The following is a 15,480-nucleotide window of genomic DNA, read 5'->3' on the forward strand; positions in this document are numbered from 1 at the left end:
CGTTTAGTTCGTTTCCCTAAAGGAACAATTTAATTACTATCGCTTGAGAGATACGAACCTCCCAGCCTCAACCGCTTTCGCTTTTTAAATCGTTCCCGTATCATTATACATAAGCACAATCATCATCTACCATAAACGTACCGACGGTAGTCCAGGCTCGTCAGTACCCATTTTCTGCAGAACGGCATCGAGTGAGGTCGTTGGTGTGTCCGTTCGCGAGCGTACCACCCGATGCATGGTTCCTTTTCCCTTTAACGCATTGTTCGGCATGTGGAGTAAATCCGTATCGTGAAGCGAGAATGCGTTATGTTAGGAGAAACTCCGTGAAAACTCCCCGGAACGTCTGTCATTACGACCTTATAGGGCGTTAGACTCAGAAAGTTTCCCAGTGCGTCGTCGAATCAAACGAGGCTCCGCCACATATGGACTGTTAAATTCCAATCTTGGGGGTCAAATTTCGCATTTATTAGATGACGAGGCAATTTCGAAGATGTATCACCTCCCGTTATATCGGAAAATCATGCTTAAATCCATCACTTTCGAATTTGCTGCCCACTTGCGGGTCTGCTATTTATCGATCACTTTTTCGTCTTCTAGGGGGGGTTGAATCGCAAATCCCTTTGATTCGGGAGGACATTTGCATGTCTGCGATGAAATCTTCTTTGTTAAATATCCAGCGGATATTGTTGAAGTCTGGTGGCACTAGCCTGGGAACGAAAAAGAACCTCCTTTGTCTGAGAAATTAAACATCATTATAAAGGTCGGTAAATAACCTCGTAATTGCTGCGCCAGGAAAATGATTGCAAAATTTCTTTCAAACATCACAAACATGCACATTAAACGTAAAGAAAATAAAGGAGCGGGCGATTATGATAATAATAATGATAATAATAACAATTTTGAATTATAATTGATCAAGTAATAGGGTTATTGTTTCAGCTAAGGCGTATTTGTTGTGTCCGAGCTTTTTGGGCGGTTTCGCATCTACGGTCAAACCAGAATTCTTGTGCGGCCCTGCTAATTGCCAAAATTAAGTTTAATTTAAGCTTTATTGGGCGCCCGCAACGATTATCGTTCGGGCGTTGCCCTAATGGAAAAACTTTTTTGTTTGCCTCAATTCCAGACATTTTTGTTAAAATAATCGGTCTAAATCACGAGGTGGCAGCGCACTTTAGGCCCTTGCGGACGTAACAATGAAAAGCCATGAAACCGTAACGTTAGTCTCTACTTCGGTATAAACCCGTTTTTGTGGACAAATCGACGAGTTTCAACTCGCGAAAATGGCGTTAATGTGTGGTTCCAGGGTCATCTCCATGGGCCGGAAGACGTCTGTTTTGTTAAAATGTTCCATTTTAAACATCATCAAGAGATGCGACTAGTGGAATTTTTTTATCGCGATTTTCATTCCATTTCATCCATTTATTTTTTTTATTTTTTTAGCAACACGAACTGCCTCGATCTCTTTTTCGATTTTGAGGTAAACCGGAAAAATCACTTTTTCTCGTTTTGATTTTTTTCCCTCGTTCCAATTTTTCAAATAGCGTAAACATCCCCGATTTTTTTTTCGGATACGCGTGCGGAAAGCAAACTGAAGGTTGAAAGCCCGTTAAAACATTGTTTCATTCGTGATTGAAAATTGAGGGATCACCGCGCGAATGAATTTGACGCGAGCTTAGTTGCAACGTGGATCTATTGTTAAACAATATATTTATAACAAATCTGACGAATCAACTGAGTCCGAGAGGAAACCCTCGCCGAGTGGACGGGAGCGTCCATAAGGAACAAAGTTGCTTTCCCAAATTAGTGATAAATCGAACGCGGAACACTTAAGAAATCTGCCTAAAATTGAGGCAACGCCCTATATGTTTTCAAAAAGAAAACGAAGTCCCTGCTGAAAAGTAAAAAAATTCAGGCGCAGTAGCGATCTTCCTCAGCTAAGCCTGAGCGGGAGGACGTGAAGACACGTCAAAAACTTGAAAAATCCTACTAAACATCGAGTCGCAGCACAGTACGCGCTGTTGCTGAGGGCACCTCTCCATCTCCATGGGCCTGGAGGGATTTTCGAGATCTTGCGCATTGGCCAAAAGACTTTTGGGAACGAGTCCAGTTGTCGACAGAATAACTGTGACTATGCGCACACTCCTCGTTCACCATTGTTCCCTGCTCTATTCTTGTAAATCTCTGCAATTATAAATTTTCCCATTATGCTTTGTCATCAGATTATCGTTGTTTGGGAAGGCTGCGTCAATCAGAGCTGCACGTCTAGGTATCTCACTCCCAAGTATTATGTCTGGTCTATTGTGAGCCACCGTGTGGTCTGTCTGAATTGTACGGTCCTGGCATAGTTTATGGTTGTCTCCGTCCGGAATAGGCTTCGGTGTGTACCTACAAGGGGTGACTTTGCCCGCTTTGAGGATCCCCAGCTTATCAGCCGATTCCCGACACAATATCTTCGTTACGTAGTCGTGCCTCTGTGCTCCTTCCCCGCCAACGCTTGACACCCTACGGCGATGTGCTGAATAGTTTCAGACGCATCTGCATTCATCGTCAGTCACCGCGACATTGCGAATGACGTGTCTCGGTGACAGTTTCGGGTTGACAAAACGTGGGCTTGCATGGCCGTCAGGTGTCGCTCGGTGACAGGGAAGAGTTGTCTCAAGGTCAGGCAGTAGGTGTCTGCTCGTTTCTGACTAACCTCATTTGGATGTCTTCCACGCAAGAGCTTACCATTCCAAATCTAAACCTTCTCGGTGCTGTCGGGATATCTGGACCGAGTGTTAGATTATCATTGTTATTGTTATTATTATTGTTATTATTATTATTATTATTATTATTATTGTTATTATTATTATTATTATTGTTATTATTATTATTATTATTGTTATTATTATTATTATTATTATTATTATTGTTATTATTATTATTATTATTGTTATTATTATTATTATTATTATTATTATTATTATTGTTATTATTATTATCATCACTAACAATAAAATTAAAGGATTCAGCTTGAATTTATATCAAAACTTGAAAATCCAACTGGAATTCAAGCTAACACGTTCCACTTTTTGATTATCGAAATTGAAATTTAATTATGTTGCCTTTAGCCCGAACGTTCCTGAATCTGTTCAATTTTTTCGCTGTTCCCCCAAGTTTGAATTAGAACGAAAAACGTAAAAGAATACATTAATGAAGTTTACAAACACACTACCATACTGGTCAGACGTTTCCGTACTATTTTTAACCCATTAAATTCACCATTAATCCCTCTCATAGAGTTTCTCCCATCTCTCTCTCTCTCTTTTACCCATAGAGTAAAAACTTCAGGACCTCAAAGCCAAACATAAATCTATCATCGAACCCAAATTAAAACACCCCAAGGCTCATAATTCATATTGGCTTATAATTTCCAGGGCCAAGCCGTGGTCCAATTAGCCAAGACCGTGCCAGACGTTACCATCTTTGGGGTTTGCTCCAAGGGAAAACACGAGGCTTTGAAGGAGGCAAACGCCCCTATTGATCATCTACTTGAAAGGGGGTCTGATTACGTCAACGAAGTTAGAAAGGTAAATAATTAGCAATTCCAGCCTGTTGCGATGCAAAATTGCTCCTTCGCAAAATTGCAGTTTTGATGGCGCCGTTGAAAGAATGATGTTCTATGTATGTTTACGTTCCTGTAGGGAGCTAATAGAGTTTCGTAACATTGTTTAGATATTTCCCGATGGAGTGGACATAGTTTTAGATTGCCTGTGCGGCGAGGAATCTAATAAGGGCTATGGTTTACTTAAACCCATGGGAAGATACATCCTTTACGGAACGTCCAACATCGTGACGGGGGAGACCAAAGGATTTTTCAGTGCCGCCAGATGTGTATGTACAAAATTGAAACTATAAACCTTAAAATTTACACGTTTTTTCTCACCGAAAACAATCGTTGTTGTAGTGGTGGCAAGTGGACAAAGTTTCTCCACTGAAACTTTTCGAGGAAAACAAGAACTTGGCCGGTTTCAATCTGCGCCATTTAATGTACCAGCAAAACGGTGCCACGCACGTTAAGGAAACCGTGAGCAAGGTGTTTAAGCTGTTCCAAGATGGTAAAATCAAGCCGCTACTGGATTCCTCTTGGGCGTTGGAAGACGTAGGTTTATTCGACATTGAAATGTTGTTTCTACGGTTGAAACGAGCAAGTCTAAAATTGACATTCTTGTTGATTTCCGAAAGTTCGAGGGCCTGGATGCAATTTTCACAGATTAGATTTACTCATTTCTTTTTTTTTTTAATACTTAAACCGTATATTATTTACGTTTCGTACAAGTATGAGAAGACCAACCGTGCCTTAAAGCTACCTTGAGATTTTGAACGATAACAGAGTTTAAACAAATTCCATAAATATCGAACATTTTAGTTGCGCCCGTAGAGACAACGAATTTGCTATAAAGCTTCGATGTTGTTGCGAATCAACCTCATATACATATGTGTATACAAGGTATTTCATAAACATACCGGCAAACTCTCAGGGGATGTAGAGCTCATGAAAACGGATATTTAGGTCGAATAGAGTTAGGTCCGAAATCGCTTCGTTTCCAAGATACAGAGTGTTTATTTCCTTATTAAAATTTTTGTTTAATATTTCAAAAGCGGTTTGGCATGAATACGCATCGGCGAAAATGGTCGACATTTTGAAAATTCGTCATAGTATAGTTAGAGTTTGTTTTCTATTTATTTTATATTGATTTATCTGTACTTTCACAATGCACTAGATTATAGTATTTTACGTTTTGTTATCATGTGACTTTCATCATGTTTTTTCTATTCAAAATCGTTAGTTTGCGGGCATATTTTGTTTGAGAAAAAAACGTTCGTCTCTATGTTCTCTCCCTCTACTAACAGAAAACTAAATTAATTTCTCCCAAAAAACTGTAAAAAAATCGCACTTGGAAAGTTATATCGGTTTTTGGGAGGCAAAAAAATTATTTTTTTTTATCTTGAAAACGGCTACTTTGGCGACAAAACGCTAAGAGACCTTTTTTTATGAACAATTGTTGAAATAAAAAAATATACATTCCCCTTAAAGAAGCGAGCAGCATGCTATTTTTTCCCATTAAAAACATCCCATTGATTGGCCGCACGGACGCCACTGATGTGGGTACAAATACTCTGTGTACTCCAGGACGTGAATATTTACCCCGCCACAGCGTGTTCCTAATTTCATGTCCTTATCCAAACCGTTTTTGAAATATTTAACACATATTCAAAAAAATTATAAATTAAACACTGTGTATCTCGGAAACGAAGCGATTTCGGACCTAACTCTATTCGACCTAAATATCCGTTTTCATGAGCCTTATGTCCTCCAAACGTTCGTCGGTACGTTTACGAAACACTCTGCATAAACAATTAAACAATTTATGTCGTCGGAAAGAGGCTAATGGCCGAACTGGTCACTCTGTCCATAATACAAGTTCTTAATTTTGTGTAACTAAACGTCATTATAAACCAACCTTGCAACCCACACCTGGAAGTGTTCCAACGGGATGGTCTATGGAAAGATGAAACGGGATTGTCTTGTCTATCTTTTAAGCAAAGCGCCTTCAGTATAGACGGGCCGTCGGGATCGTTGGTTCATTTCTGCAGTTGTAGTAAGATTTCGGACATTTTTGTCAGGTGTGTGTTGATATGGCAATGTAGATTGTGTAACGGAATTCCAGGACGTCTTACTTTTCTCATTCGTGTTAGTGCAATCTATTCTGCGGTTTGCATACACCGTTTAGTTTTTTTCTGTCGCATTTGCCCTCAATACGTGTCCCCAGTTTGACAGTGGTCTGTAAATGGATTTGTATATTTTTGTAGCAATTTTAGTGCGGACTCTTCTGTCCTTGTGCAATGCCCCGAAATATTTTGTCCTTTTTGCGATTTCCAATCTGACGTTTCGTACATGTTTAGTAAATTTCAATTTTTTCGTCGATTGCTATTTCCAGCCACTTCACGTCGCTCTTTGATTCCTTTGTGGGTCCGTCTGGTTGGCCCGTTTAGTGGTTTGAGCGTAGGAATTCACTTTTGGTGGCATTTGGTGTGAGTCTCCATTTATAGAACCATGTCATTGTTTCGTCCGTTAACGTCTGAAGTCTTCTCACGGTTTCGTACGTACTTTTGTTATGTCCCAGAAGAGAAGTGTCGAAAGTGTGCGGTAATACGTATGACGTTCTGTTCGTATGCTTTTTAACCTATAGCCGTAATTGTAAATGTCGTGGCGGTATATATTAAAGAGAAAGTGTTATCAACTTGTGCTTCAAGTTGGCGGTTTTCAAGAAGATTTTTAATTAAGTAGAGTAAGTAATTTGGTATTTCGAATTCACGCAATTTGTGCAGCAGACCTCTGTGTCAAACACTACTAAAAGATTCGTTAAACTGTTGTTCTGTTTGTATTTTGTACGTCAAGGCGAAAAGTGGGTGTATAATGGAGCGTTTCAGTTTAAAGCCAAATCGATAGCTCGGTATATGCTCCCAGGTTAGTTGTTGAAGTCTCTTTCATAATGCAGTCAAAAATTTGACTGCATTATGAAAGACTGATTTGACTGAGTCTGTAGTTTTTTTCGTGTGTATTGTCCAGTCCATTTTCGGCGATAGGTATTACCTCAGTCTTTCAGGAATATGGGATGCTTCTGCTTACGATACAGTTCATTTGACGTAATATGAGCTTGTAGACTTTTAGACTCTTGCAACTTTGCTTTTTATTTTGTCTTTTCTGTATCTTTGGTATGTCCAAGGGCTTCGTCGTATTCTGTCTCTGTGACTAGCTTACATCTGTTGTCTGAATAAATTTCATTAATAGTTCGAGTTTATTTTGAGTACGATTTAGATTTGTTCCCTGACAATAAATCTCAATTAGACAACGTTTCTTTTTCGATTTTTTTGCAACAAAATCGATGGGGATGAGCGCATTTGATGGGTGTGCAACACATTGTAGTATTTAAACATTTTTGTTCGATTCCGCAACGGCTGTTCGGTCCTTCGAACTGTAATTTGTAATAATTCTCAGCCGATTCGGGGTTTTTTTTCTTGAAAATTCCCTTAGTCGGTCGTGATTTGTTAAAACGAAATCCGCAAGGGTAAACGATGTTGATAAGAAGCACCAATGTGTGCTTATTCAAAAATTTGATCAGATTTTTCTGTCGTAGAAACTCTACAGTCATTTGCAGGGAGTTCAGCAACGAGTCTGTTGCTGAAAGTTTAATTAAATTCTCTTAGATTTTTTTGGCAATAAAAACCATGAACGTGAGGCTTTCGATGAAAGGCAATTAATTTTTTATTGTAAAATTTGATCCCTTTCGGTAGTTGTCAGTAATTCATGAGAGGATTCGGTATGTAGTCAGGGAGCTTTGAGGCAAGACCTACCAAAGTATCCGAAGCAACGAGGCCAACGCAAATTGTTGCATTTACAGAAAATAATTGCATGCAACTTGCACTAAATAACAATTTTACTCGTGTGATTTACCGTACCGATGTGCGAGTCGTGCATAAACATCATATTCGTAGAAAATGATCAGCATTACATGCTCATTTACAGCACATTGTCGTGATTGAATGGAAGGGGGGAGAAATATTTTATATTTTTAATTTTTAGTGTTTACGCAGAAGTAAGTACCACGAATATGAAGTATGTAATAGTTACAAAATGTAATTGTATTTTATTACGTACTCATATTCATTTTACCAATATCTGAGTAAACGCTAAAAATTGCAAACTTATATTATTTGGATTTAAGGGTTGGATCCGATCATAAATTTATTCGTAGAAATTAAACCAGTCCGTAGTTTTTATAGAGTTTTTTTGTAAAAATTTTCTTAATTGTCTTACGATGGTCTGCAAGAAAATCCATGAGCGCAAGGAACATTTCATGAGAAGTGAGATATTTCAGTGTTTAAACATTTTACATGACTCCGTGGCTTTCAATCATTCATAGAATTTTAGACCACAACTTTAGTCAGTTTTATATAATTTAAAATTCGTCGACCCTCTGGTTCTTAATTATTCGTAGGAGTTGAACTGCGGTCTGCAGCTTTCAAGAATTCATCTGCGGGTCGTTTAGTAAAACATTTTCAAAGACTAATTTTCCTTGCAAAGCCCACGGACGTACTTTTGCGTGTTGTCTAGGTCGTGGAAGCTATGCAAAAGATGCACGACCGCAAGAACGTCGGCAAGATGATTTTGGACCCCAGTCTAGAGCCGAAACCCAAGCCGGCCACCCCCGCCAAGAGCAAGGACAAGAAGAAGCAGTCCTCCGAGGAGAAGAAGGACGGCGAAGAAAAGAAGGAGGAAAAGAAGGAAAAGGCCGATGATAAGAAGGAGAAAGAGGAGAAGAAAGAGGAAACGATCACAAACGGTACTGGCGAGCCTGCCGAGGAGGCCGAGAAAAAGTAAGCTATCGTTATTTTATCGATTATCTGTTGACAATGGATGATATTTAAGATTACCATGATAATCAATTATTGCGCATTAACCAAGATTGTTAAGTACATAGTCAAAATCAATTTACCAAAACTTACTGTCTATCCATTCCTTCGTGTAAAATCCATCTCTAGTTGTAGTATTATTGTTTTTATTATTATTATTGTCGCATTTCTGTAGGTATTTTTAACGAGGTTTCACTCCAGCACTAAACACAGTAACACCCGTTCTTTGCTCATAAACGGAGTTCTGAAGCATTTAAAAAAAAAACTCTTTATGTTAGGTGCGTTAAGATCTCGAAGTTGTTAATAACTGACCGTACTGTGTTATAATCAAAAATAAACGAAAAGTCTGTGAACTAACGACCAAAACGGTAGAATAAATAAAGTGAAACGTCTCAATTTATTTTTTTAATGATGTAATTTTACGCGCCCGCTCAAGACGCGCTTCCCTGTGATGGAACGCCCCTCTTGAGCCCGCGTTTTTAAGTTAGATGTACGTACGTATTAGTCGGTATTATTTTTGGATGCTCCATCCCATTTCTCAGTAGACGTTTAATTGTGTTAATAGTTAGATCTGATGATTTTTTTTTTAATCGAGTTATAGGGCGATTTTAAGGTTTCAATGTCTACCACTTAAAGTGAGGAGTTTATGTTTATGGGAGTAGCTTGTTCTTCCCAAAAATGTATCGTGTCCTCAGTACTATTATAAATTTTATTCCTAGTAAGGTGTTTCTTCTTAATCTATCAAGACCAGCGAAATCAGGCCAATCAATAGCTAGGATTTTTGATACACTTACACGGTAGCGAATTTCCATATCACTATCATATTTTTGCTAAAAATCGCCATTTTATGGAGCCATATCACTTTTTCATGAACATTTTTTTACTACAACTTTTTAATCGAATTTACATAACTATTATAATTAGTTTGTAGAGATAATTTTAAACGCTAAACCTTCTTGAACCCTCCTCCGCTTTTTGTACTCCTCCCGCTCACGTATTCTGTGTAAGTATTTAATCTTTGTGCGAACAAAAATCTTATATTTTCGTATCGGTGCGCGTCGAGGTGAACATATTTTACTGTATTTGTATTAAGTAAGGGAGCCGCTATCGATGTTCTGTTTGAAAATTTTAGATTATCCAATTACGCTAAAGTATGTTAATATTGCTTGAAATTATATGTAAATGTAAGACTGATGTGTTAAGCTACTGCTTATTATTGTTTTGGATGCCTGTATAATAAAATTGTATGATTATAAAACCTGAGTGTTCTGTTTTTTTTTTTTAAGTATATAAACGATATATAATACACGATAACAATATATAAAACGATATAACAAATACATAAACCTTGACAGAAACACTTAAGCTTTCTGCCAAGGTTTATACAGGGAGTCCCACAAGTGTTTCATTATATTTCAGTGGGTAATAGTACATTGAAAAATAATATGACTCCCTACATAAACCATATTCCAATAATGCTTCATTAAGAAGATACAGGGTGTTAAACTTAAAACACACCTGGAATATTTCAACGTATCAGAGTATCAATGAACAGGCGAGCTCAATTATGTATTGAACAAAATGGCCACCAATTTGAACAATTTCTATAATGTTATAGCAAATAAATAATATTTAAAACAAACTTAATATTATTAAAACCATTTAGAGAATATCGTGCATATGGACGGTATTCAATTTTTTACTGGCAAACGATACGTCGGACGAAAAAGAGTCAAGTGAGCATTTTCCTTCTAAATGAAATTAAACTTCTAAAAATAATTTTTATTTTGATAAAAAGCAGTGGCGCACCATGTTTTTCTTTAAAAATGTGCTGAGAGGTGTCCGTACGCACGTCACTGGTGAAACGAAAAATAGCCCTTTTGCATAAATAAATGCGTCTACATTAACTCTCAAAACATGCCAAATTTCACTTACATGTCTCAAACGGTTTTGAATATATCAATAAAAGTTAGATTTTTTAAGTAAAGTTTAACACCCTGTATCTTCTTAATGAAGCATTATCGGAATATGGTTTATGTAGGGAGTCATATTATTTGTCAATGTACTATTACCCACTGAAATATAATGAAACACTTGTGGGACACCCTGTATAATACACGATAACAATATATAAAACAATATAACAAATGCATAAACATTGGCAGAAACACTTAAGGTTTCTGCCAAGGTTTATATATTTGTCGTTCGCAACTCATCGCATAGCACTTTCGCATGACTGCCTTAACAATAACTGTGCTGCGTGACATAGAAAAAAGAACACCCCGTAAAAATAGTTATATTTAAGTAATTTCCGGTATCCAAGTTTCCCACGCCAAAACAAATACTTCGTTAAAAAATTGAACAAATTTAACCGTTAAGAATCAAGAAAAAATTAATAATTTGTCGGTCCTATACGTTCCTAATCACATCCAGGCACGGATTTAATGAGGTGATTGATACCCACTGAAGGGGTTTCATTCCAGGTAAACTGGACAGTATGATAGTGCTGCCTGGGTTTGTGGGAGATGGGGCAAAAATACCTACAATGTTCCCCACATGTACAATGGTTGAGAGGACTGGAGATAGAGGATGGCCAAGGTAGCAAATTGACCGCATTTTCTTGAAAGAAATCCATAGTCTCTCTGGCCACATCTGGTCGTGTATTGCCTTGCTGGAAAGCTGAATTAACAAGAGTTTCCAGATAAAGCATGAGATGAGGTCTCAGGACTTCTTGGATGTATCGTTGGATTCTCATACTGCCTCTAACGAAACATAAAGGTGACCTGCTACCATATCCACCCCTAACCATTACCCCGACAGTCTGATGGACATTCCTCTGTATTATAAAGTGAGAATCCCGTCTTCTTCTTACTCTCGCTCGGCCTCCATGCGTATCCAAACAGAATCTGGATCGTCACTAAACACGACATTATCCCATGTCAGATTCCAATGCATCCGTTCTCTACACTACTGCAGTTGATTTTGACGATTTGAGGTGAGGGGTAACACAAGATCGGAACGGTAGTAAACCAGTTCAAAACTTATCCGACGATAAATGGTTCGGATCCCAACGGGCCTTCCATTCTCAGCAAAGCACTGATCCGCCAGCGTCCTCGACGAGATGAACCTCTCTCTTACAAACATGCGCACCAGAAATTATTTAAATTAAACCATTTCATGGGGTGTTTTCTTTTTTATGTCACTCAGTATATTTATGCGCGTACGTTACATCATGGAAAAGCAGTGTTTTGCAAGACGAATCGAGTAGATTATCCATGATAAAGAATGCGCAAATGCTTATCTAGCTAGTTGATGCCTAACATTTGAAGAGAATCACACTTTGGTCACATGAAGTATAATATTTTGTTATGATCCCCTTTATTATACAGGGTGTTTAAAAAGAGACACGCCAATATTTAAAGAAGTGATTTCTAAGGTCATCTAATGAAAAAAAGGTCTTACAAACATAGGTCTGCGAATGTATTATTTCCAAGATACAGGGTGTTCCATCGAACTTTCTGCCACAGTAATTTGGATAATTACAAAAACGTGGTAGAACGCGAAGACACGTGGATTTAGGTTTTGCGACGATACGTGATGGCGTGGATTTCAAATTTATTGAAACCACCCCTTGCGTGGGGGTACAGTCAGCTTTGGCATTTCAAATAGGACCATGGGTCGAATAACCCTTCATTTTAAAGGTAATAAAACAGTCTTTAAAATAAGGCCCGAAGTATGTAGGAGATGCGAAGGAATATTCACAAAATCCCTTTAGAGGACTGAAATAAAAAAGCTTTTTTCATTATCATGGCAACAATGTTTTACTTTAACAAAGGAATCCACGCAATTTTTTTAAGGGATTTCGCTTAGCAGTTTCACAGTTGTTCCCTCCTTTGAGTTACATCCGGAAACTTTAAGTGAATCGTGCGTTACTATTGTATTTCTGAAAATGGTCTACTCTCCGGCAGAAAAATTGAACTGATCTCGCTGCATCTCGAAAACAATTGCGCTCGTGCAGTAGCACAAATGTTCAGTGAAAGGCCCCCCGCAAAGACTTCCCTTGTACTTCTTCGGTGCGAAAATCTCGAAATTTCATAAAACGGAGTTTGTACCCAGCAAAAAAGCGGCAATCTAAAAATCCGGCCGGAAATGAAGCCACCGAAATCGCTGTGGTCGGCCAAAGGAGAGCATATCACGTTTTGAGCAAACGCAAACTATTAGGGCTTTCACGTGCCTTTGCGACGAGCCGCTGGCATATTTCGAAATCTTAAAAGGACAACCCCTATAAGATTAAATTCGTGCATGAACTAACGAGGAGGACGACCCCCATCATCACCTTCAGTTTTGTGAAGTGTTGACTAATCGACTTGGAGCTAATCCCAATTTATTTTACCCGATTTGCTTTTAGGGCGAACGTACCTTTTCCCTGAATAGATTGGTTAATCGCCATTATTGTCGATACTGGAGGGATTCTAATCCGAAGCTTTTAAGAGGTGAACACACAGCAGTCTAAAGAGCTGAGTGTTCGGGCTGGTATTCTCGACGTTCAGGTAATCGGACCGCTTTCCTCCTGGGAAATCTCAATGAGGAGTTCTATTTGAACCCTCCGGAAGCTTACATCTTTGTCGATGATTGCGGAGGCCATCGAAAATGATGAAACCGTTTTGGAAAACGAAACGTGCTTTGCACAGAATGGGGCACCTCCGTATTTTACGGCAGCAGTGCGTCAAATTCTGTACTAAAATTCTTCGATCGCTGAATAGGTCGTCGAAGATTCATTGAGTGGCCACCCAGATCACTCGATTTAACACCTATCGACTTTTTTTGTGGGGCACTTACGGTCCAAAATTTATTTAACTCGATCGAACTCCCTGAAAGAATTAAGGAGACGGATGGTTTGCAGAGTGCCACCTAATCACCCCTGAATTTCTTGGAAGTGTTCGAAGAAATATGGAGCAACGTTTACTTTACTGGGTGAAGGTGGGGGAATTATTTTGAACATTTAATTACTTAATTTTATGTAATTGTTTGGACAGGCACTTTAGGCGTTAATTTTCTTAGAACTGTGCATTTATTGGTATTCTTCTCAATGTTTCCCTAAACTGAAAATTGCGTGGATGTGCCTTCACCACCTCTGCTCGGCAATATCTTATTACCTTATATGCCGCTACGGTAGACTTTTCACGACCCGAGACATTCTTCAAGACTAGCAAAACAATTTCTGATGAATGAAAAAATATGAGTTCTCGAATGGCGATCGCAGTCTCCCGATTTGAATCCTATAGAGAATCTGTGGGAACGTGTTAACAGACTAATTAGAACCAAGAAAATAATAAGGATGATCTTTGGACGCAATTAAAGGAAAATCATGGCAAAATATGGATATTACCACCATCAACAGACCTTTGGAGACCGTGCCAAGAAGATGCCAGGCCGTAATAGATAATAATGGTTATCCTACTGAGCACTAGGGTGTAAAAAACATAATTTAATAAAAATATAAAAACCCAATAAATAAATTTGAGTTGGTGTTTATTATATTAATGATGATATGATTTGTCTATATACTTTTGTCCTTCCAACATTGTCAATCTAACATGTATTTTTTACTTTGATGAAATAAGAAGACATTTTCTTGAATTTTTGCCTATTATTTGTCATAAAACCTTATAATTAAACTAAAATTTTAATAAAACTATCTGTACTAATACTTTTATACAAATCATGATTGTCTACATTTTGTCTACTAGTGTATGTATTAAAATAAATTTTGGTATTAATAGTTTATCTGCAAATTATGTGTAAAGTTTGGTGTCACATAAATATGACGCTGGGCTGTCAGGGAAAACGCATTTTACGAATTTCTAATAATTTTTCGGATAGTGGAAATATAAAACAAATTTTTAATTCACAGGCACTAACATGAGCTCTATTCCATTTAAAACGTTAGAGGGGGCCGTTCAGTATTTATTCTCTGAACAAACTGAAGCAGACGTTCTCCCTTCATCTCCGGATGATGACGAATTGACTGACGAGGAACATATTAGAGAGGATTTAGAAGCGTCGATGGTAAATGACGTACAATGTTCAGTTGAAATTGAGTGCTACGCTAGTGATGAACCTGATGGTGACAATTTAGCGCATTCTTCATTCGTTATATCATCTTTCTCCGATCCAAAGGGAAAAAAATAAACTAGAAACTCCGGTTATATCAAAGTGGAAAAAAGTTTTTCCGAAATACGAATTGATGATATCAAAGTATTTTTTGGATTCTTGATTCTCACAGGCCATCACACTCTCCTAAGCGAATGTGATTATTGATCAACAAGAGTTACGTGAAATATAGTATCAATCTTCACTGATCCAAATAGTTATACACTTTATTTTGATAACTTCTCACTTCTTTAGTAGCTAAAAGTTGTTTTGTAAAGTAAATGAGTTACGTTTTAAAGCGGCTGGTACCATTAGAGAAACGGAACCCAAAAGTGTGCCATAGAATCACTTAGGGACTTTCGCAAAAATGCACGAGGCACAAATGATTTTTATTTCGATCAAAACAGTGAAATTTTTAATAGGAAATTGAATTGCAATAAATGTGTATTTGTTGCAACTAATTTGGACAGTGTTGAACCCTTAGCATTTGCCGAAAGGTGAAGTATGGAAAGAAAGGACGAATTTTTATACACCAGCCAAAAGTATTTTCAGCAAAAATTGCCCGGTTGACATAAAATTCAAAGCCTATTGTGACAGCTTCTAGGCGTAAAATTTTAATAAATCATATTAGCGATTTTTTTAGAAAAAATCCGTGCACGCCACTGGATTGACCACCCCTCAAGGAGGGCTTGTACAAAATTTTAATGAAACATTTTTAGTAATAACGATTTTGTAGAAGAATTAAAAATGCGCACTATGTACTTACTTATTTTCAAAAATTTATAGTTTGTCCCAACTTAATTATAGTCTTAGGCTTATACAGATCCAATAAAACAAAAAGAAATTAAAATTACATCACAAGAAAAAATT

The 15,480-nt window shown here is 37.8% G+C and overlaps 1 protein-coding gene across 1 annotated transcript in view; it reads left to right on the forward strand.

Moving 5' to 3' along the window:
• Positions 1-9,720, forward strand: part of LOC136348072 (synaptic vesicle membrane protein VAT-1 homolog-like) — a 44,606-nt gene extending 34,886 nt beyond the window's left edge. Inside the window, exons 4-7 of the mRNA XM_066298624.1 lie at positions 3,417-3,569; positions 3,715-3,873; positions 3,947-4,141; positions 8,159-9,720. Coding sequence (XP_066154721.1) covers positions 3,417-3,569; positions 3,715-3,873; positions 3,947-4,141; positions 8,159-8,425 — 774 coding nt within the window. The 3' untranslated portion in view covers positions 8,426-9,720. The remainder of the gene's footprint in view (positions 1-3,416; positions 3,570-3,714; positions 3,874-3,946; positions 4,142-8,158) is intronic.
• Positions 9,721-15,480: the final 5,760 nt, after the last annotated feature.

This window comes from Euwallacea fornicatus, chromosome 31 (assembly GCF_040115645.1).
Source record: "Euwallacea fornicatus isolate EFF26 chromosome 31, ASM4011564v1, whole genome shotgun sequence".
NCBI lineage: Eukaryota > Metazoa > Arthropoda > Insecta > Coleoptera > Curculionidae > Euwallacea > Euwallacea fornicatus.